The sequence below is a fragment of the Opisthocomus hoazin genome, chromosome 9, assembly GCF_030867145.1.
Source record: "Opisthocomus hoazin isolate bOpiHoa1 chromosome 9, bOpiHoa1.hap1, whole genome shotgun sequence".
In the NCBI taxonomy this organism is placed as follows: Eukaryota; Metazoa; Chordata; class Aves; order Opisthocomiformes; family Opisthocomidae; genus Opisthocomus; species Opisthocomus hoazin.
In genome coordinates, this window is record NC_134422.1 from 35199137 (window position 1) to 35223007 (window position 23871).

Here is a 23871-nt window from a genome sequence, read left to right on the forward strand (position 1 = left end):
CCGATGCCCGAGCACAGCCAGGGTGGGGGACAGTCACAGGAGCAGCATAGGACAGAGGATGGCATCTGTGGAGGGGCATCAAAGGCAGGGGGCAGGAGGCACAGAGGAGAAAAAAACCCCATCAGCCAAGGAAACCCAGACCCTGGGCTCAGCAGGGCTCTCTCCACCCCAAGGTTGTCGCTATTATTTAATACAGATTTAAAGCAACCCCTCAATGTTGTGGGTTTGTGTTTCAGGTGGCTTCAGCTCCCAGATTTGCTCCTGGGTTTCCACGCAAGTCAGAGCGATGTGTTTCAGGGTCAGCCCCTCCTTACCCCCAAGCCATGCATCCCCTTCGCTTGGGTGGCCTCACCGCTGGGTACCACTGACCCACGCTCATCCCACTCGCGGCCCTGTGACCGGCATCTGACAGGTCATATTGCCATCCCGTTCATCGCCATTGCCCCCTGTTCTGCTTCGGTGCTGCGGATTCAGTTCCTGCCTGCTTTCACCTGCCTAGTTTTAAAACAAGGTGTGCACCAGCTGGGTAAAGGAGAGGACAGGGAGAGAAAGGAGCTTTTGCTTGAGTGAGCTGAAAAAACAGACACTGCAAAATGGGCCTTAGGTTCTGGACACAAAATTGGCTTTATTGCATGATTTAGTGTACATATATATATAATCTCTACACAGGCAGATGGGGCAGGGAGCCGGCTTATAAGCAGGTGGGTGACTACAGCCTGAACAAGGCTTTAGCTTGCACTGCTGAGGCTCAAGGCGAGGGCTTCTTCTCAAGGTCAAGCACCTGAGCAATTGCATGGAAGGACTTGAGTTACAGCTGAAACTGGTTACAGCAAGAGGTGTGACTGTGGCGAAGGCTGAACCCTGACACCAGAAGGGTGGGTGTGAACCCATAGCATTGCCCAGATCTTGGTGGAGGTCTCTTCTGCCTGCCTAGGAGCTGCCATCCTAGCATCGAGGCCAGCTGAGCAGCAGGAGATGCACCTGGCAATGCTGCAGTGTCTGGGAGAGTTTCTATAACAGCAGTGCTTTGCACTTACCCTTTCGAACTTCAGGCCAGAAGGATTTAGTTTTAAAATACGAAACTGGTTTTGGTTCCAGCTGGGAAGTCCAGGCTATGGACTTACAAGACTGCTCTGGGATGAGCGCAGGACCAATTTCTAGACAGTTAGCAGTCTCTACTACTACCAATGACAAATGTCAATGTGTTGCTTGCACGAGAATTCACACTACCACTCATAACTAAAGTGGTTTTAGTTCAGATGCACAGGAATACCCTAAAATGGTCCAGTCTGAGTGGCCATTGATGGGAAACTGCCAGCATCAGTCTGACATCCTCGCTCCACCTGCAAGCGATCCTTCTGGCATCACCCACTGTGGAGGGAGGGAGGTGGGGGCTATAAAGGACAGACACCAGTTGGTATGAAGAGAAATTTTTTAACCTGAACCTCCTCCAAAATTTTCCGCAAGGGAAAGCAACCCCCTCCCCATCCTGATGTCCTGGGCACAAGTGTGGGGCCAGGCATGGATCCACCGTGATCAGTGGATATAGAGAATTGAATGCTGGAGAAAACCAAACAGTTTGGGGATTCTGGAGGAGGGTGACTACAGAGAAGCACCCATGCTCTGCTTGCTGAGTCCTTCTGAACTTGCTGGTATAACCTCGCAGGGAGAGGGGACATCTTCGAGAGCTGGAAAAACAGAACAATCCCCAACAAGACCTCCGGACTTTCTTCCAACCTCTCTTGCCACCATTTCCTGCAAGCCTCACCTCACTTACATCCCCAGATGGTCACAGCTGCTTCAGGCATGGTGGCAAGAAGCCTCAGAGGGTGTCTGCATAGCTTCTTGCAAAGATCTTTTGGCCAAGTGCTCGGTGGGAGGGAGCCAGCACTGCTCTTGCCCTGCTTGGCTGCTCAGGGAAGGGAAGCAATGCTCCAAGGGACAGCACATGGCATCGGGACCAGTGCTGGGATGTGAATCCCAGCCTGCAATGCCTGGGTTCCTGCTCTTCCTGGATTACCTCAAGGGCATCCCATGCCTGCTGTCAGCTCCTGCCTCTGCTCAGCAACAGCCTGGGAGAGAGCAGAGACAGACCCTGACAGTGATGAGATGTCTGTGGAAGATGACATTGGCCTTTTGTCAAGGGCTGGGACCAGCTTTTGCCAAGTGAGCGTCATGTCACTGCCCCCAGTCTCCACGATTGAAAGCCACATGGACATCCATGAGGCGGTCGCTCCTGCTCTGCACCTCTCTGGTCACTTTGGTTGACCTGGTACCAAAGAGCTGCCCAAAGCTGAGGTCTCATGCCTGCATCGTCCCATGAGAGCCCCTGGCCATGTGTCCACAACCCAGTGCCTCGCTCCTCTCCCCAGCAGCTCCTGGCAAGGCCCCTGCCCATGGCCTTCGGCTTCCCTCCTGTATGGGGTTTCAGAGATGGGTGCAGGAGAAGGAAGAGCAAGCATTTTGGGGAAGGTGGTGAGGCTTTGTGCTGATGTCTTGTACCATCGGTGAAATGCAGGACGGTGCTCCTCTCCTCAGGACAGGTGAGTCATCACAGGCTTCTGCAAGGCACCAGGGGGAGAAACCTCAGCTCACCACTGTGCCCACACCACCCCGAGACACCCGAGGCGAGGAGGCCAGCACGCTCACTGTCCCCTCCAGCTGCCACTGCATAGGGTGAGGACGTGCCCCATCCCATGGACCATGTGGGAAGCGAGAATTCAAAGATATACATCTTGCTTAGTCTCCCCACCCTGGGGCTTACAGCAACCCAGACCTCATGGGATGATGCGCAATCATGTCTACCCTCACCGGCCAACATGGCGAGACCAATGGTGAGAGCCTGGGGCTCCACTGGCCCGAGGGGAGCACAGGGTGGGACAGGTCACTCTGCACAAGCCCAGGGAGGCAGGTCCCACACAGAGCTTAGGCGAGCGACCCTTCTGGGTGGCTGCGTTCATACCGCAAAGAGCCTCTCCACTCTCCTGTTCTTCCCGTTGGGGTTTCTCTGTGTCAGGGAGCCACGGTAAATGGAGTTGCGGTCAAAGGAGTCATCAAGACCTACAGCAAAATAGAAAAGATGGGCAGCAGGTCCTCATCCACCTTGCTAGGGGTTTCAGTTACCCACCAAGTCACATGGGTTTTATCATCCCCCACTGACTGTGGTTTTGGATGCATCACTGCACTTCCCTCTCTCGGAGGTTAGTGGGAAGCTCTTTGACAACAGCGAGACAAAAGCTGCTACTGCTTGGGTTTCCAGAGTGCTGTGCAAGCTGGGTCAGCCTGCCACCAGTCAAATGCCAAGACCTCTGCTCTGGAAAACTCCATGGTATGGCAAAAGCCCAGCCCACGAGGAGCTCTGACCCCACCAGCCTATGACACTTTCCTGACCTACGAAGTCATCTCTTCTCCGTCACCTGCAACTATGCAGGCCCAACTTTGCAAGTCATCGACCTGTGAGGAGGGCAGTCAGGAGAGCGAGTCACCCCATCGCCCACCCCAGGCAGAAGGGATTAGACTTGCCTGGTGATGTCCATCCCAATTGCCTGTCCTTCTATCTCCTCACGGGGCTGAAGTGTCCCCTGGGCTGCCTTTATCTGCCTGCCCTTTGCAGGAAGGAGGATGACTTCTCCTCAGCACAAGAAGAAGGGCCCTTTCCGCCTACCAGCCTCAGTCTGGGAAAAAGGACTGTTAATTGTCTGCATGCATGGGGGATCTGCATTAAATGATCTTTCCTCCCCTTCCCTCCCTTCATCTTCGATTATCTGTACAGAGAGCCCTTCTTTCTGTCTTTAAGCTTATGAGGTGAGATAAGAGAGAAATAGAAAAGTCATTTCCTAATGGGTCTCACAGATATTGGTCAGGATGAAATGTTTCCAGTGATTGCTCCTTGTCACACAAGCTGCTGTGCCAAGTTTCAGGTCACTGTCTGCTTCGAAGCACTCCCAATCTGCTGTTTGTCATAACTGGGCTGTGGTGGACTGCTTGATACCCACCAGAGACCAGTGGCTGAGGAAGGTGGGCAGCAGGGTCAAGGATACCTTCCCCAAGATGACCAAGCGAGGAAGAAATTGCTATCAGAAGACTTGACAGGCTTAGGTGAAGCTTTGAGGTCTAACTGGCAGGATCCCAGGCTGCAGAGAAAGCCCTGGTTCCTGGAGAATTGAGCCAGCTCAGCCTGATCTCCACCCTGCTGTCACTGTCCCTGATCCTGCCCGCTGCCTCCTCCCTTCTAGGCTATCCACGACAGGTTTCCGCTGTGGCTATCCTAACAGGAGGCCACGAGCACAGGGAAGGAGACCCCCAATGCAGAGACACAACTAGGGGCAGAAAGAGAGGACTGAGCGTCCCCCAAAGCCCAGCCCATCCACCCACACTTCCCCACCTCCCACAGGCAGAGCTGCGGTCCTTACTGGTGATTTCGAGGGGACTGTTGAATTTCCTCCTGAACTCCTGTGGTCCGGGCATCGCCTGCAAGAGAAGGGGAGCAGCCTGCTGTGGGGAAGGGGATGGGAGGACAGAGGTCCCCCCGGAGGCCACCACTTTGAAAGCAGCTCCCTGGAGACCCTGGTTGTCCCTGTGCTTAACACTGTGGGACACGCACACCAGGAAGGTGCACTAGCCAGCACAGATTAAACACATACTCACTTTAACATCATCTGAAGACTCCCCTGGGCTGCTGCTGGTGGGACCGGGAGAGTGGAGGCAGGCAGCCTGCAGGCAGAGAAATGGCAGAGATTTTTCTGGGGGTGCAGAGAAGGCAGACAACTCGGTCTGCCTGTCTTTGCATTTTCATCTCTTTTGTTTAGCCTGGCTTGATCCTAAGGTGAGCAAAAGAGGCAGCGCACTGCCAAGGCAGCGACTCTGCTTGACGAACTGCGATTATAAAAATTGGTATGGAAAGGCAGGAGTTGAGTCCAGGCTGCGGTGCATGCAGCAGCCCTGTGTACCCTCCCTGCAGCCCTGGGAAGAACACCCCAAATACAAAATCTTCCCTTGATGCAGGTAAGGAATCAGCATTATCCTCAGTGAGGTGTCCACTCTTGGAGACTTGGGGCAGAGCATCAGGCAGCAGGGAGGGAGCTGGGCACAGGTCAGCAAGCCAGGCAGCCTTCCACAGCTCCCAGGGAAGGCAGCAGCGACCCAGGGGAGCACGTACATCTCAGGGCGGAGACCTCTCGCACCCACCGTCCTCTATGCTCACCTGCCCGCTCGACTCCTTCCTCGCCTTTTCGACTGACTTCACTGTCAGCCCTGCAGCAGACAGAGCCGCAATTCGAGATTCAATGTCCGATACCTTTAGAGGGAGGAAAAAACCATACACATGGTGGCCAGAGGATTTGTCACTGGCTTCGTTTGCCATCATTGGCCAGGGGTCTGGGCAAAACAGCTCTCGGAGCCAAGCCCTCACCTCGCTCTCTGCCTGCTGCACCTGAGCGGCTGCTGAGGCCACTTTGCCCTCCAGCTCTGACAGCTCCGAGTCAGTAGTGCCGCTGTGCCGAGCCCCTTCCTCAAGATCCTTCAGTGTCTTCTCGAGCAGGTAGGTCTTCCCAGCAGTCAGGTACACCTGAAATACAAGGAAAAAACCTCCACACTGCAGAATTAACCTCCCTGAAGTCCTCCTCTCCTGGTGTGACCGCAGCCTGAGACGCAACAGCTCCTGCCGCTATTTTGTGACTGCCTTCTTGCCTTGCAGCACAGACAGTATCAGTCAGCTCTGGCAGGGCTTTTCATCTCATTTCCTCCCTCCCTCGGGCTTTTTGAGAGCAATTACCGGTGGGGTGAAGTGGTAAAAGGCTCAGTGGGAACACAGGAAGGACCAAAACTCGGTGACCTGCTCGAAGGCATCAGCATCTTCATGCCGTGTGCTCGGAGGGGAGGCAGGTACCTGCAAACAAGTGCAGGCTGCCATGTTCCATGGTAGCAGCAAGCTGGGGAGGAGACAGACTGACTCTCCAAATCCACTCAGTCTTTTTTAAGGGTGTCTGCACTACTGGGTTGCCTGAGAGTAGGGTCAGGATTTGGAAGTTTGGCCCTGGGCAGCTAACCAGCCCAACTCCTGGAGAAGGCAGCTTTGCCCAGGGACTGCTCTGGACACACGGAAGTGATCCTGGCCAAAAGCCCCAGCAAACATGCGTGCGAGTGGAGCCCAGCACAGCAATGGGACAAGCCAAGGAGTGCTGGCTGGGAGTGCATGGTGGCTACTGGAAGCAATGTGCTACCTCTGCTGTCTGGATAAGGAAGGTAAAAGGACCTACCCCAATAAATCCACTGGTTTTGCTGTCACTTGCCTCCTCCTGGGCTACTACAAGGATGCAAGTCCAAGCAAGGCAATTTAGGAGACATTAATATGTCTGTACATGATCACATAAGATGATGAGAGGTGTTTTGTTGACTGATCCTAAAATCTTGGTACTGCTAATGCAACTCTTGCTCCTCCAGCCCACTTTGCTTTTCCTGGGCTGGGTATTGTGCAAAAGTGCCTGGCATGAGGCCCCCGCATGCACTGAAGTACTGACCGTCCACCCAAATCACAGCAGCATGCCCATGTTCCACCAATCCCAGTGCAAACCCCGAGGCCTTAGCCAGCTGCAAACATTTGCAGGTGCTATCCATGAAGCCACTCAACCTGTGAGTCACAGGGACACAATTTGTTCTTGGGTCAAATGCTCCCAGCACCCTCTGAGGTGGGTGGCATCCCTTAGAGAGCAGCGAGCCAGCCATGACTCAGCCAGGGCACCCGAGGGAATGGCAGGATGAGCACACAGTTCCCAGGGCCATCGTCTACCCACCGCCTTGTCCCTGCCCCACTGCTAATGACAGCAGCACTAAGCTAAATGTTCATGTCCATCCCAGCCCCATCCCTTCTCCTGGGAGAGGGGGAACCTCAAAACCTTCATGCAGCCCCCCCTCTTCCCCCGAGATGCTGCATGTGGCCAGAAACCAGCCAGGCGGTGCAGTTTCTGAGCACACTCTGCTCCCAGCAGCTCCCTGCTTATATGTGTAAGCTTTCATTGATGTGAGATGAGCCACAGAGTGTGTTATAAAACCTTGCTCCCCATCGCAGGACATTTCTGACAGTGAAACCTGACCACCCGGATGGAGATGCAACTCTCTGCCCCATCTTTGAACAGTATCTTAGAGGCCTGCTAAACAGCGCTGTGAGTGCAATCTACTTTCCACGAGGAATCAATTAATACGGGTTTACAGTAGCTAAAAAAAATTGTCAGTGCTTCACAGTATCACAAAAAACTAGCAGGAGATTATGCTCTAGATGTAAACTTATCACCTGCACGAGCCCATCAGCCCCAGGCACAAGTCACCCTTAGTGAACAGATCATGTCATGAACAGGTCATGCTATCCTCGCTCATAAAAGCCTTGATGAAACGCAGTGCTGGAGAGGAACCAAAGGGAAGCGGGACAAAAGCTTTTGCTGCAGCTGGAGCACGGGACTGCCAGAGTCCAGCAAAGCAATGCTACAGCAAGCTGGGGACCACACTTGTCCTCTTTCCCTGGCACTCACTCAGGGGGAGCTGGGGACCGAGGCAAGGGAAGCCACAAGACAGAGCATCTGCACTTGCTATTGTACCATCTCCCTCATACGATAGCTCTGGCTGCCATCAGACAAGAGTGGATTCTTTAATCCCTCTGCGGTGCCCATCCTTTTAACGCTCACCTACCCACTGAGAAGAAATTCTGGGGGGTTTCCTCTGTATTCCCACCACCCAACGCCCTCCCTGCTTGCAGAAAGCTCTCGTGAACCTTACGTTTTCTTCAAGGTCACGGTACGCTTCGGCCACCTCTTTCTCATCTCCCAGGCTGGGAAGGTGCCCCGTGGGGAGGGCACAGCCACTGTTGCACTGGCTCTCTCCATGCAAAGACTCACACACCGCTTTCTCCGTGGCGTTTATGGCTCTCAGTACTTTGGCTGTGATTTCACTCAAAGCCTGAGCCGACGACCTCTGCGAACGCCAAGCACAGCCAAAGCGGAGGGTGGGAGGGGGAGAAAAACAAGGACGTTATTTTACCATGTTGTACAAAACAGCACAAGTCGGGGGTGAAAGGGGCGTCAGACCTTCAGGAGCTGGAGAAAGATGGAGAAGCGATAATTAAAGGGCTTACACGGTTCCTGAAGGGCTCTCCACTGGAGATGGATGCATGGTTAAAGCAGAGCTTTGATCTCAGCCCGTGCTTTCTGGAGGATGGCTGTGACAAAAGAAGTCATCTCAAAAGGCTTGGAAAAGAGGTTATTCAAGGGATGTGCTGCTCTCTGGAAGCGGTGCCACCAGAGCTGTCCGACAGCAGCAGCACCGGGCCACCCGAAGGCCACTCAGTTAGTCAGCAGGTAAGGTTTACTTGCAGTATATTGCTTTACTCTTCAGCAGGCCTGAGCATGGATGCAAATAACTCCCTAAGTTTGTGGCAAAAAAAACCCCCAACCCATAAAACTGTATTGGTACACTACTCGAACTAGGGACTACTGTCCCCTCTTCCCACTCCAAGGAGCACTGATGGCAATAACACTCCTAAGTGCTGCCTTTTGCTTGATAAGGCACTAAGCACATGGGAAAACAGACTGAAGATACTCATCATCTCTCTTTCAACTGATAATTCCCTAGAAACCAAGGAGATGTGGGTGATATATGCATTGGTGACAAGACAAACAGTTGTGTTTACAACTGCACGTATTTCCAGGCGAGCCGTCCTGCAGAGAATCAGCTAGATCAGTCCAGCTGACATATTTATCACTTTATGGTGCCTTCCTGGTACAGCATAATTTTTTCACATTTTCCATTAGCATCATCTGCTTTCATTGCAGTGTTCCCCAGTTAGAAGAGTTCCTCCTGACTGGAGAGGAGACTCACATAAAAGCACACTCAGAATCATGCAAAATCCAGCTCTGGATCTGGTAGAAGAAAAGTTGCTCTTAAAAAAATAAATCCATGCTGACACAGCCTTTGACCGAGGCTGGTCCGTCTACATCACTGCAGGCATTTCTAACTCAATGCTGCACAAAGGTATTTGACACTTTCAGTGTTGCTGTGATGCAAAAAGCAGAATTTTGTTTCAGTTCTCAGATTTGGTTTTGCTTGAGCTGTGGCAACCCAGCTGGAGTGCTTAGGAGCGGTTGTATAGCTCCTGTGTTCCCTGCCTACACAGTCCCACTGAGAGACGACAACCATGCCTAGATCCTCCCTGCTCATAGCTTGGTTTGGTCAAAGAAAGTAGCAGGTCTGGAGAATCTGGGCTTCATTTTATGAGAATGAAGAAGCTCTCCTTGATACCCCATTAACATCTCCCTGTTCCTCGGCGCAGGTTGGGGTTTGAGCCTCTGTCTGCTGCAGATCAGCAGCTTACACAGGAATTAAGTTACCTTGGCTTGGTGAGTTACTACCTATCCCCTGTGCTGCAATTAACTGGAAATGGTTACTAAGCAGATGCACATGGTTTAGCTGATGAGTGGTAGTTTAGTCTGGCTGCAGCAATCATCTAAAAGCAGCTTTCCGTTAAAAGGAGGCAGTGAAGAAAGGTTTTGGCAAGAATGCAGGGTGCTGCTGATCCAGTGGCAGTAAGAGGGCAGCTAACAGTACACAAAACTGTGAAAGAAGCCATCTCGGGAGGAGTCGCTTGCCCTAATCCTGAGATTTTATGTAGAGCCTTGCAGAGACTTGTCCTGAGACAGACTCACTAGATGCACCACGTGTGCACACACAGCCACACTCTCCAAGCCCAGCAGCAGCCAGGTTTTGCCTTGCGAGGCTGAGGAACAAAAACACATTAAAGAGATCCCTTGTGGCACAGCAGCAGTCTCTGTAACCTTGGATGAAAGGAGCTTTGCAGGAGAGGAGAGGGGCAGCACAGCCCCCGCTCGCTGCTTTCGCCGCCCTCGCCAGTGCCGGGTGTGTCAGAGCAAACGCTCGCGTACCCCATCCACCGCCAAGGCAGAAGGGAGGGCATGAACAAGTAAGCCATCGGAGACCCAAGAAGCAACGCTGACCTCTCCGTTTTGCACTAATGGACTGTCTTGGGAGGCTCCACACACCTGGGGACACACGAGATTTTCCTTTCTTTTGGAGTCACCTGAGCCGCCATTGGTGGCTCATCCCTGAGGCTGTCACCAAGTCCCACCGCCCGCTGGGCGAGGTGTGGGGGAAGCAGTCCAGTACCTCTGTCTGCTCTCGATCTCCAGCCAGGGAAGAAATTCTCCCCTGCAAGGCTGCATGCAAACGAATGCCGCTGCAGCCCTGCCACAGGGATATACAGGGGAAAAGCACATCTCTGAAATGCACCCAGCAGGCAAGGGGATAAATCAGAGCTGCACTGGGCCATGGGGGTGAGGGACCCTCTGGGGTTGATGGGAATGGGGCTGCACAGAGGCTGTGATCCCTCCTCCTCTCCCTGACCCATGTCCCCATGGATCACCCGCTACTGAGTAGGGTACAGGAGCCATCACAATGCTGTAAGTACAGGAGATGCTGACCTAGCAGAGTGAAAGTGGGGCCAGGGATTCTGGGAGTCCTTTGCCTAGCACAGGAGCACTGACAGGTCTGGAAGAGATGTTTCAAGCTGTAGCAGGTGTCTGACAAACGCTACCAGTACTAAATCATCACTGGGCTCTCCTCCCACCCCGGGACCCTCTTCTCTGTAATGACATCCAGATCCTGAGACAAGTCTTTTAAATAGATGTGGAGGTTGCATACCTTTCCCTCATGGGCAGTAGCCTGCAAGACCTCTAAGAGACTTTACTTTTGACCCTTGGACAGGACTGAGAGAGCCCACAAGGACAAAAGTCCAGATCCAACATGCTGGGAGTTCCCTATTCCTTGGCACTCTGTTAAAGGGCTAGGTAGACAGTTAGGGGACTGGAGCATCTCTCTTACAAGGAAAGGCTGAGGGAGCTGGGCTTGTTTAGCCTGAAGAAGAGAAGACCGAAAGGGGCTCTTCTAAATGCTTATAAATGTCTTAAGGGTGGGTTTGTGTGGAAGGTTTTGGTATCAGGACAGCAGTGACAGGACAAGGGGTAATGGTTTTAAACTAAAACAGGGTAGGTTTAGGCTGGATATAAGGAAGAAATTCTTTACAATGAGGGTTGTGAAACACTGGAACGGGTTGCCCAGAGAGGTAGTGGAGGCCCCATCCCTGGAAACATTCAAGACCAGGTTGGACAGGGCTCTGAGCAACCTGATCTAGTTAGTGGTGTCCCTGCTCGCTGCGGGGGGCTTGGACTAGATGACCTCTAGGGGTCCCTTCCAACCCAAAACTTTCTATGATTCTATGATTCTATAGGGGTGGCTTCTGTGAGAAGCTGAGAGAAGCTTCCCGCATGTAAAGGATGTATTGTTTTAAGGATGTATTTTACTTTAAGGATGTATTCCACAGAGCACAAGAGCTCTGGATCCCCAAGTGTAAGAAGTCAGGCAGAGAAGGGAAGAGACCGGCATGGCTGAGACAAGAGATGCTGGTCAAACTAAGGAAGAGGGAACTGCACAGGCAGTGGAAGCAGGGACTGGCTTCCTGGGAAGAGTATAGGGAAGCTGCCCGGTTGTGTAGGGATGGGGTCAAGAAGGCCAAGGCACAGCTGGAGCTGAACTTGGCAATGGATGCGAAAAATAACAAGAAGGGCTTCTACGGGTATGTCAGCCGGAAAAAGATGGTCAAAGAAAGCGTACCTCAGCTCATGAGCGACACCGGCAAACTGGTAACAGCAGATGAGGAGAAAGCTGAGGTAGTCAAGAACTTTTTTGCCTCAGTCTTCACTGGCAACCTCTCTCCTCACCCCTCCCAAGTCGATGGATGGCATGAAGGAGACCAGGAGGGTAAAATCCCTCCAGCTGTAAGTGAAGATCAGGTTCGGGACCTCCTGAGGAATCTAAACGTACAGAAGTCCATGGGACCTGATGAGATGCATCCCCGAGTCCTGAGGGAACTGGCTGATATAGTTGCCAAGCCACTCTCCATGATATTTGAAAAGTCAGGGCAGTCAGGGGAAATCCCCAGTGACTGGAAAAAGGGAAACATTGTGCCCCTTTTCAAAAAGGGTAGAAAGGAAGACCCTGGGAACTACCGACCTGTCAGCCTCACCTCTGTGCCTGGGAAGATCATGGAACAGATCCTCCTAGAAGCTATGCTGATGAAGTCACCTATGGTGATGAAGACCATGGTGAGGCAGGTTGTCCCCCTGCAGTCCATGGAGGTCCACGGTGGAGCAGATCTCCACCTGTAGCCCATGGAAGGGACCCACGCTGGGGCAGTTCATGAAGAGCGGCAGCCCATGGGGAGAACTCACGTTGGAGAAATTTGTGGAGAACTGTCTCTTGTGAGAGGGACCTCACGCTGGAGCAGGGGAAGAGTGTGAGGAGTCCTCCCCTGAGGAGGAAGGAGCGGCAGAGACAACGTCTGATAAACTGACCACAACCCCCATTCCCCGTCTCCCAGTGCTGCTTGGGCAGGACAGGGAGGAGGTAGAGAAACTGGATTGAATTTGAGCCTGGGAAGAAGGGAGGGGTGGGGGGAAGGAGTTTTAAGATCTGGTTTTATTTCTCACTATCCTACTCTGATTTGATTGGTGATGAACTAAACTCCCTTTTCTCCCCAAGTTCAGTCTGCTTTGTCCGTGACAGTAATTGGTGAGTGATCTCTACCTGTCCTTATCTCAATCTATGAGCCTTTCATCATATTTCCTCTCCCCTGTCCAGCCGAGGAGGGGAAGTGATAGAGTGGTTTTGGTGGGCACCTGGCATTTATCCAGGCCAAACCAAAACAGTAGGTGTCAACAAGATGGGGCCAGACTCTTTTCAGTGGTACCCAGCAACAGAACAAGGGGCAACAGGCACAAACTGAAGCATAGGAAGTTCCATCTGAACATGAAGAAGAAATTCTTCACTTTGAGGGTGACAGAGCACTGGAACAGGCTGCCCAGAGGGGTGGTGGAGTCTCCTTCTCTAGAGGTATTCAAAACCCATCTGGACTTGGTCCTGTGCAGCCTGCGCTAGGTGAACCTACTTTGGCAGGGGGGTTGACCTAGATGATTCCCAGAGGTCCCTTCCAACCCCTAACATTCTGTGATTCTGTAAAGCAGGCAGCTGAGTCAGACACATCACAGCCCTAGGAGGCGTCAAGGTGGAGGTGTGGGACTGAACAAGAAATGCTTTACCATGGTGTAAGCTATAAGCCACAAAGAGCAGAAAGCACCACAGATGGAGCCCAGAATGCTCAGAATGGGAGGACCCAGATTACCTTTCGAGCATCTCTGGCCAGGTCATCACTGGAGGAACTAATATCTGGTTTCTTCGCTCTCTTCTTTTCTTCACGGTCGTCTTCTTCAGAAGAGACTTCGTTGTCACTGATGTTGTTGGCTAACACCTCCAGTTTCCTCTTCAACTCCTCCTCCTCGACATCAGGATCAAGTTGGGACTCTGGAGCCTGAGACTGAACGAGCAGAGGAAGGGAGATGTGTGAAAGTCTCCTGTGGTGGACAGCAGGGTATGCCTGGGTCCAGACACACTCACCAAGACTGTCCAGCAGAGGAGCTCAAGGAGTGCAGCCATAGATTGACTTTGCAAAGGGGACTTGGAGCCCCATGTCTGCACCCATTTTCACAAGGGGCTGTCCAACTGCTTGTTTTTCCCTGTGGAAAATTGTCTTTTTCCACCCTTGAAAATGTTTGAAGGGGGGATATGGGGACAAAACTCACCATATTTTTGTTAGGAATTATGGTGTGGTTGGTGGCTCTGAGGGCAGAGATAACAGTGACCTAAAGACATGGTCCACCAGGCTAAGGGAAGTGCCCACGTGAGCTATTGCTCCCTGAGGTAGCTTTTGGAGCTTCTAGGTAATTTTATTTTCAATGAGAAAAGATGCAGCAAATTTTTCCTGTGGGATAGGTGGCATATTTCCACCCAGCCCTGTTACTAGGTGCAATTCATGTTACCTGGAAAAGAATCCTATTAAACTCCCAGGCACTGGAAGGGATGTCCGGAAGTTACTGAACTCGCTGTCCCTTGCGCTAAGGTGGGAATAAATTATCTCTGTCATCCCGGATGGATTTTTGTCTAGGCTGATTTTAACAACCTTGAACAACGGCATTCACAGCAGACAATCTTTCTCCCAGGCAACCTATTCCCAGACTCTGCTATTCTTTCTGCTAGAAATAGTTAACCTCAACCTGTCCCTCAGCAGTTTAGACCTGTTGCCTCTACTCCGATCTGCCATAGACATGGTAATAAAGCATAGGAACTTGTAAACGTGCATATCTCTTACTCCCTTGTTCTGATTTACTGAAGGAAACACTGAATCATTACAGACATGACCATCCCCATTAGGAATTTTAGAAAAAAAAGAAGAAATTGTATTGTTTCATCTATGCCTAGGGATCTTCTCGGTAATTATCACTCTCTGTCCTACCAAGACATCAGCTGCCAGAGCAGCTCATGGTGATGGGTTCACACCAAGAAAAAGTACACAGTCTAAAATTAGAAACCCAAAATCTCTGTTAAGCGAAGTTATTCACAGATTCTACATCGCTGCCCAGCTTTAACTTAATTTCTCTGTTTTCTTCCAAGCTTGATGGCATGGTGAGACAAGGGCAGCTCAGAAGAGATACAGCAAGACTTCTTGACTCAGATCTCCTATTCACAAGAACCAAGTGACTTCCTTATATGTACTAATTGATTCTCACATGGTTTCAAACGAACCATCACAGCTCTGCAGATGTACTGACACCCAAGTAACAATACAATATTTCATAGAGTATCAACCTGAAACCAGTTTTCCTTCTGCAGAAGAAGCAGGGAAGGCACTACCTTGCACGGGGGCCTAAATAGCATGGGTTACATTTGCTTCTGTTTCTGTCCTGCCATGTAATGTTTTCTAAGGCACTTCATCACCTGGCACTAGAGAAGAACCTCCAAGTCAAAACAGAGGATTGAAATCCAACAACCTGAGCCATTTTGCCTCTCCAGCTTTCTCCCTGCAACGCCGGCTGTTTCAGAGTAGCCCCTCCAATGACAAGAGGAAGGGACCAGCACAGCCCACACTGTCTCCCTGCGGAGACAGTGCCCCGGCTTTACCCGATTACCTCATCAGAGCGCGCCAGCATTTTTTCCTCCAAGCGGTTCAGCATGCGTTCGATTGCTGACATGCGTTTGTTGAGCTCCTGAATCTAGAGGAAAGCAGAGAAAGAAAGAAGAGCAGTAGAGAACAGACCAGCCACCGCTGCCAGAACAGTGAGAAAACAGTGCAACCAGCAGAAGAAAAGCAAGCAGCTAAGATACCGCCACCGTGGGCTCAGTTAAAAGACATTAAAAAATAACATCTTAAAAAAATGGCCCTGGATACCCCAACAAGCTCCAGGAGGTACATGGCTGCTCCTCAAATCTGGAAAACTCAAAGCTGGGTACCCAGCACACTGCAATTCCCACCAAAGCATCAGTAGCTTTGATGCAGTGAGCATAAAACCACATCACCGGCCCCGTTGTGTCCCTTGTCCAGACAAAAGCATCAGGCTGTAACAAAGCCATCTATCTTGCCATCATTCGCATGCTGCCCCAAATTCAAGTCAACAGCAGTTTTCTCTTCCTACTAACACGTTTTTCAAGCAGCTATTATCCCATCACCCCCCTGCCAATACAGTGCTGGAAAGGAAGAGGGAAGAAGGTAAGACTTTCCCATGAAAAATTCCAGATAGAAACACTAAACCCAAAAGTTTTCCCCAACACACTTTGAAATTTTCCAACTTCTCCGTGCACTGATTTACCAAGGTGCTTGCCCCTCCTTTCTCCCTCACTCTTCCAAATGAATAATGGGGCATGGAGAGAAGAGACAAAATCCTGAAAATCAAAGAGAAGTTGCTTTCTATGCTCCAGAGCCAAGATAAATATTTGTGGTTGAATCACTGAAAACATAAAAGGAAGCTTGGCTTCTTTTCCTTTTAGAAATTGAAGTTTTGTTTTCTTTAAAAAAACCCAAGTCTTTCTCCTTTGATGCAAACAAATCATGAGAAACAAACCGAAATGACGAGAAATATTGCCCATTTTATATAGATAAAACAGGACCTCTCACATCACTTTCTGTTCTGAGTGGCTGCCTCCCATTCAAAGTGGAATGAGCAGCAAATGCAGTAAGTAAATGCACTAACAAAGAGATGCGAGAGCTTGGCTTTGTTTTTGTAGCCATCCATGTTTTGTTTCCATCCCCTCACTTAGTTTTTGTGCTTCCTAGCGTTCGATTAATTAGATCCTCACAACAGCTTAGAGAGATTGCATCTACTTAAGGGAAGATGAATCTAAAAACCTGACACTCTGGAGAACAGAGTGCTGTAATTACCGTCCTGAACTGAATGCATCTTTAAGCAGCATTAAACTCACAGGCAGGAAGCAATCCAATCCATCTCTAAGTGGTTTCTCAGTACTGTTTAAGGTCTGACTCTTGCATCACTCCCAGTGACAATGAGAAGTCTGTGATGGGCCATCATCTTCAGATGAAGACATGGTGATGAACCGAGCGCCCGGGCACTACCGTGCCTGCATAATGCAGAGGCTGGGAGAGGTCAGAGCTTAATGCACGGTTTGCTGTTGATGGGCTACAAGGATAGGAGCTGGTGGGCTTGCTTTCGTTCTCCTTCCCAGGCAAGGCTGGTTTTAATGCATGGTGGTCACCCCATTAGAGTGCGTCCCCGTCAGGGGCTGGACTGCTCTGCACTGCTTTCCCTATGACAAAGGCTGGCAAATGCTGCTCTGTATTAAAACATTTAAAGCATAGAGGCACAGCCCATAAGGAGGACATCAGTCAGTTAGGGCAAACTATTGCTTGCTACTGGGGAGGGAAGGCAGGTTGCTCTAGCAGAGGTGCTGCCTCCAAACTCTCAAGCTCCCAATATCTCTAACAAAACTTCTATGTAGAGAAGAGTAGCCAGATGACATAAAGACTTCGGGAATCCAGGAGCACTAAGCTCCCTTGAGGTATAGCAGAATGGCCTTTGGGGAAAACTTGGTAAATTGGTGCTGTTCTTTGTGGCTTGGTCCTGTTCCTAACCAGCTTCTAAAGACCTAAAGACAAAGACCTGCACAGTTACCAATTCCAGGCTTCTTTTCACATCTCATCAGGTTTAAAAACATTTTTGATAGTGTTTTTTCTTTTTTGTATAATTTGTTCTAGCATCTTCAGCTCCTGAAGTTAGAGGGATAGGGAATAGCCTCTCCTTTTGTTACCAGAAAAGTGAAGTTCCTTGCATTTAGGCCTGAAAAGCGTATCCTCTCCAGAAGTAAAACAAAAGCAATTTTCATATCAGCCACATTTTGATGAACTTGCACCTAAGGCAGTTTTAGGAAAGAGGGTTTTGATCTGTGGGGTCAAAGGAACACAAGGCAAAGAACTAAGCTCTCCATATCTTGAAACCGTCATATACCAACAAGGTCTCTACCAGGAAAACAGTGCTTCTGAAGCCAGGCTGTGGGATTCAGTACAGGGTTAACCAGGTTTAGCAAACAAGCTTCTGGACCCTAAAACCCACCGGCCAACATCTTGGATTGCCAAAGTGCACAGCATCTGAGAAGAGCAGCTTCAGGAGTAGTTCACTAGCAGAAGGTGGATGGGGCTCTCAGGGAGCCCCACCACTGCTGCTGACTCTGCAGTGCAGGGCAACCAGAGTCGGAATGAGCTATCTTCGCTGTCCCCTGGGATGTCCCATCAGGGGCTGGGATACCCCAGAAGCCCTGATGATGGCTATGTGACATACCCTGGAAGTGCCTGTAAGCAGCTTAAGAGGCACTGCTGCGCTGCTCGGGAGAACTCAGTCTGCTGCTCTCTGTCCCAAATCCCTCCTGGCCTGCCTCTGCCCTCCTGCCAGCCTCATCCCCTTCATCTCCTCCAACTTCAGGACTAGAGGATGGATGCCAGCCTCTTCTGTACCTCTTCCAGCTCTGCCAATACAGCTAGCACTTAAACCTGGATGTTCTTGCCTTCTCTCTTCTTTAGGCTTGTACCTAGCTTCTCCTTGGCCAACAGCAACAGCAACGTGCATGTGCATCATTCTGAAGTTAATGGTCCAGCACACAGCCAGGTCTCTGCCTGCTGGGTGAGGAGAAGGCTCTGGGGAAGGGTGGTTGCTAGCTGTAAACACATCAGCAGCACAAAAAGCAGGAAGTATGAAGAGCTATTTAAGCTAATGAATGATGTTGGCATAATAGCAAATGGGGTTAAATTGGGAGTGAGAATATTTTTTGCAACCATTAGAGTGGTGAGGCTCCACAGCAGCCTTCGTACTGGTGTGACTGAGCAAACCACAAATCACACTGGACCGCCCTGAAGCAAGGGCTTGCCCAGCTGATGAAGGAAGTCATATGAAGCATTGGTAGGAATTTGGCCCCATTTCCCCACTGCAGAGCACAGTGCACATTTCATGCCTAATGTATCACGGCCTCATTAAGGACACCCAGTCCAGGGTTCTTCCATTTACTGCTGACTGAAAAAGGAATGGCATTTACTAATTAAAACACGTGCTGAGAGAGGTAAAAGGCAAAGAAAAGGTTTCCCTACACAGGCACATGAAGTGTGTTGCTGAGGGATGGTTGTGCTTACAGATCCCCCCACAAATTACCCAAAGAGGGGTCCAGGATGTGCAAAATTACCAGCTGTAAGCAGAGGTTGGCAGTTGGCTCTCGCCGTGTATCTGTAGCCAAACACCACCCTGCATTTTGCTGCTCAAGAGATCTGAGGGATGCTTTTTACTATTCTCACCACCCACCATTCTCAAAGGTGGCATCAGGAACTGCAGGTCCTTGCCAGACAATTAAAACATGAGCTTGCAGCCTTTTTGACATCCTTCTCTAGACCGTTCCCCCTATTATCATCATTCAGGAACAATTCGTGACAGGTCGTCCTGACCCAGTCCTACCAGGGCAGGAACACTACACCCTGCAAAGGAAGAAAAGGAGCTTGATACTTATTAAGCAACCCTCTCCAAACGTCTGTCTCATCATAAAGCACCATCGTGTTCAACTGAAGAAAGCCTTTTTGGGAACACAGAAAACCATAGGTAACTCACAGATTAATAAAGACAGGTTGGAAAATTGACAGCAATGAAGGCAGGCTTGTTACTGCAACAGCAGCATGGGCAGGGTGAAGCACCAGTACCCAATTTTCTCTTCACCATGTGTGTAAGAGTGGAAGACCTGGGAGGTGAGCCTGGGAGAGGAAGCACAGAGCTCCAGAGCACTTCTGCATCATCCCAACGACACAGAGAAAGCGTCTGTTCACCCTCACCTTAAGGAGTGAAGAAGCCTTAAACATGCCTTCCCAGGACTCAGCCCTGCTCTCATTTCACTACCAGCTTGGCAGGTCCCTCACAACATTGTGTGCAGGACATGGCCTGGGCATTCACCTTGCTGGTGCCAAGCAACCATGATGTGACACCTAGATGAACCAGCTCTTAGGTCATCCCACAGGCTTGCTGTATTGCTCTGGCAATGCACAGTGGCTACACTCCCAGCTTCTTCATTTCCTGAGCTGAAGAGTAGGAGAGAAGGTCTCAAGTCCACAGGGATCTGGGATCCACTGTGCTCTGTCTTGGACCTGCACAAGGTAAGCATGGGCACCAAACTGCCCTTCTGCATCCTGGCTGGGGGACTACCTTGGTTTGCCACCAATGCTTCACTTCTTCTCTGAACCATCCTGCACCTCACCGATAAGAAGATCCATTTATTTCAAAAGAGGCTTGGCCACAGACTTGGTCTCACAAGAGGTTCAACAGCTGTTTAGTACCTGATTCCCAGAGTGGCTGACGTTCTCCTGGGAGGAGGCTCTGTTCCGGCGTTTTGCGTGATGGGGTGGGTAGGCAGTGAATTGGGCTCCCTTCACGTCCTCGTCAGAGGTGTCCATATCTGCAGAGTATCGGGACCGGGGCTGCTCGTTCCAGGGGCTGCCTTTGGAAACAGAAGGCTTCAGCACAAAGGTAGAAGAGATTCACACCCCTGAGTTGTTTCCTGGACATTGGCCTCATCCTTAAGAGAAGGAAATAATGAAGCACTTCTCCAAATCGCACTTTCTCTCCTTTGGCAGGAGATGTGAGAGGCCAAGGTTAAGGATGGCTACGCTGGGCCAGGCTGCAGCTCCATCCACTGTGGCTGCATAGCACCTGGTTCAGCAGGGTCCCACACAGTGCTGCTGAGATAGCGGTGGGCAAAAGAAGCATCATCCTTGCTCTCTCACATCCCAAATAGGCAGGCCCCTCACCAAGAACTGCTATTGCCTTCCCATCTTTGTTGGAGCACAGGTTTGGACATTGTCCTTCATGCATTTTTCAGGTGCTGGAAGATGTTTATCTCAGGCTAGAGAGGTATCAGTCTAGGACAGAGCACTAAAAGGAGTGGAATTTCTCCCTTTTAAAGGAGGATTTCAAATGAGACAAAAACAATAACAGAAATTTGAATTAACAAGCCAGTGGGCCCTGCTGCTTCTTCGCTCCAGAGGGGCTCAGAGTAGGAATTTAAACAGTGCACCGTAAGGTTTATCCAGTGTTTCCTAGTGCCCTGAAAATCAAGCACTTGAAAATACAACCAAGCAGTTGGAGACCCAGAAGGGTATGTGTATACACTCTACAGCTGCATGTGCATAAGCCAGCACCCAACCCTCCCAGCTCTGCTATCACAGCGTGAAAGACAATAGTTGCAAAAGGCAAATTCTGCACCGCCATTTGGTAGGGTATTTATAGACTCATGAAATCACGGATCCCGCAGCCTGCTGGTGCGCCTTGTCCAGCTGCAAGGATGCTACTTAGCAACCCCCAGCATTTGCCTCCAGTCCTTGTCCAGTCTTACTCCAGTTCAAGTCCCATTAAAACTCAAAAATGTCTGCATCTACAACATGCTTTGTCAAGGAGTTCAATTCATCTGTCGCTGCCTGCAGGAGGAAATTCATCCTGTTGTTTCTAGTCTGGCTTCTAGTAGTGTGATTTCATTGTACCTAGTTCTTACTCTGGACAAGACCTCCAGACATGAAAGGGCTGGACACCTTAAAAACAACCCTTCTGGCTTTGAGAAATGAGTTTGTTGGGGACAAAACCAGCCCATTAGAACCAAATAACTTCAGCGGATTCTCTCACCGAAAAAAAAGAAAATCACATTTGTGCATGGATATTTTGTCTTGACACTGCAGCCTTTTAGTGGCTTTGAGGTTATTCAAAAAATCAAAGACATTTTAATTTTGTTCCAAATCCTGCAGCTGCTTTGCCCCAAGATACAAGAGGAACCTGACCAGAGACACCTACCAGGTTTTACAATTCTTTCCAGGCTCCTTCTCCGTGAATTGACGGTAAGCCGAACCTCCGTGCTGAAGTGCTGCTCTGGGGGGCTCACACCTGGTCCCTGTTCCTGCAAGACGTGGTGGAAGACCAGATCTGCCTCTGTGATCCTGGGCTCCTTCTGGGAGGCATCTTCGGCTGAGCTTGGGAAATCTGGGAAGGACTGAGGGACAAGGATTGCTGCTGAGCAGCTGCCCACAAGGACTCCCTGCCTCTCCCGACCTTTGCTAACAGCTCCTGGCTTTATCCTCAAATCCATGCATGGACTGACCTTTTGCAATGCTAATTCCTAATAATCCATTTTAAAGCATTATTTATCTTGCTGATGAACCCTGAGCAATACTTCTTGTCACTGCCAGGGGGCACTGTTAATTTTTACGAGAACTAGGCACAGAGTCCCTTCAGCTAGGCTGCCAAAAGTTCCAGTCTTTTAAAATACCAGGCCTTTTTGCTTATCCAAACAATAGCTGCCTTCTGCCCCCTCAATAATCTGCAACAGACAAATCCAATTTAGATGATCTCAGCTGAGGCCAGCCCTCTAGACTCATGCTGAATTCTGTTGCATGAGGACGGGCTCAGATAACATGGTTGCCCCAAATTCTTATCAATTTACATGGAATGGTGTGAATGTTGTTTTAAAGTCTTTGTTACACACCTCAGCACATTCTATTTCTCCCCAGGAGTAGAGATTAAAGTACCACTGCATCATTAGAAGAAAGCAGGAGCTGTTTAATGTTTTAGAAGTGAAATTTCAACAGGAAAGGCAGAACAGGAGCAGTCCAAAAAGCTTGATCTGAAGCATCTCAGTCTGGAAGACCTTTTGCCACATCCAGGGCAGCCCCGTCTGCACTGTTCCCCAGAGCTGGAAGCTGGGGGTGGCTGACCCCAAGCCCTTGCTGGGATCATGGGGCACAGCTCACTGCAGTTGCTTGTGCTAGAGCTGCCCGTGTGTCCTGCTCCTGGTCAGGACCCCCCCACACTAAGACACGCATAATCCTCTGTATAGAAATAACCAATGTTGATGCAGTTTCTGTTCTCTCCTTGTTCTCCCCTCTGACTGATGTGGACCTCCACCCTGAAGGTGCCATTGCTGCAGTCACGCTAGTTCTGCAGGATTCAGAAGTGTAGTGTGCTCCGTGAAGCTGCCTGCCAACTACATCCCCAGTGCCACCACATGGCAAAACCAGCTGCAAAATGGATGGGATGATGGGAGAAGTATCTGGTTTCATTTAATCCCTTGAGTGCTGAAGCTCACTGGAAACTAGGGTGTCCCATAGCCTTGGGACAACACAAGAAAACTGTTGTCTGCAGAGGGCCTCTTGCTATCTCGTCACTAATCCTCACTTCAGTCAGATGTCCTGCTCCTGACTCAGCCTGAGGCAAAGGACTTGAAATGGGAGAACAGATAGGAAGCAGGGTTATGGGGATCAAGGATTGGCACCATCGCCTCTCAACACCAGCTGAAGGAGGAGGCAGCAGAAGTATCAAGGAGGAAGAAGAGAGGAAAGGAACCCCCCCAGCACTCTCCCAGTACCTGGAAAGCATCCGGGCTGCTGGCTGCTGGAGAGAGCTGCACAGACTGGCGGCGAGACTGAGCAGAATACTCCGAGTCCAGTTCAAAATCAAAGGGATGGACAGACAGCAGGCGCTTTGTCTTGCGCATCTTAGTCAGCGTAGGAAGTGCAAGAAAGGGAAATTCAGCATAAAACACACTTGACCTTGAAGAAAGGGGGAGGGAGGGCCCATGTCTCCTTCATTTGCCTGAGTCTGCACAGCCCAAAGCAAGCGTCCTGCTTTTCGCAAAAAAAAAATTGAGTCCAATGTTGTCCTGCTTGCAGGGAGCCAGGCATATAGGATAGCATGTGCTTATGCTGGAGTCAAGGAAAAGTGGGTTCCTGATTTCCACAGTCTCTGGCTTAGGACTGTGGCCAGGAGCAGACAGTGAGAAGCTCTCCTGGTTTGTAAAGGCACTGCAGGAAAGCTGAGCCAGGTTACGGCTCAGAGAGAGATCCACGAGGTGCTTTCGAGTCCTGAAGCATCTCCGTGTCTGCAGAGAAAGGATGCTGTGGGCATATCTCCCCCGATGTCTGGGAGGTCATCATCTGCCTTGGGGCAGGAGCAGCTTGGACAAGTCTCTAAGACTTCAGAAGCAGATCAAAATGAACTGTGGGAAATGCAGCACATCCCCGTAGCCGCAGGCTGATATGGTGTGTATACAACAGTGTGTATGTAACCTTATGAGAATTTCAAACACACCAGCAGATCTCATATGTGCTGCAGGGATAAATACACTTCCCATCAGACTTCTTAATCTGCATTTCAATCCATACACAGTCCCAGCAAAAAACAGGAGATAAATCAATGAACCCAGCTGTGCTTTGCTACTCTACCAGGTATCACTTCTAGGCAAAAACCAGGTGAGTTCTCATTAAGTGGGTAGGAGCTGGGACTTCTATAATTATTAGGGACTTCCTGAGTGCCAAGGGTGGGTCTTTTTTCCAGAGGACAAGCGTTTGTGATTTTACCGACTTGGTAGTTTCTATGCAAACTGGGAGAGGGTCTTATCTCAGAAAAG

General features: G+C 50.3%; 1 protein-coding gene across 3 annotated transcripts in view; it reads right to left on the minus strand.

Annotated features, from left to right (window-relative positions):
• Window positions 1-625: 625 nt before the first annotated feature.
• Window positions 626-23871, minus strand: part of MLPH (melanophilin) — a 32204-nt gene continuing 8958 nt past the window's right edge. The window contains exons 6-17 of one of the 3 annotated variants that reach the window (XM_075430856.1): window positions 22831-22959; window positions 21264-21459; window positions 19760-19920; window positions 15078-15161; window positions 13238-13429; window positions 7768-7962; window positions 5411-5566; window positions 5204-5296; window positions 4648-4713; window positions 4413-4470; window positions 2963-3060; window positions 626-2561 (exon numbers count right to left, since the gene is read on the minus strand). In XM_075430856.1, the coding sequence (XP_075286971.1) occupies window positions 2535-2561; window positions 2963-3060; window positions 4413-4470; window positions 4648-4713; window positions 5204-5296; window positions 5411-5566; window positions 7768-7962; window positions 13238-13429; window positions 15078-15161; window positions 19760-19920; window positions 21264-21459; window positions 22831-22959 (1455 nt within the window). In that variant the 3' untranslated portion in view covers window positions 626-2534. The remainder of the gene's footprint in view (window positions 2562-2962; window positions 3061-4412; window positions 4471-4647; window positions 4714-5203; window positions 5297-5410; window positions 5567-7767; window positions 7963-13237; window positions 13430-15077; window positions 15162-19759; window positions 19921-21263; window positions 21460-22830; window positions 22960-23871) is intronic. The other 2 variants (XM_075430858.1, XM_075430857.1) reach the window with 2 other exon arrangements.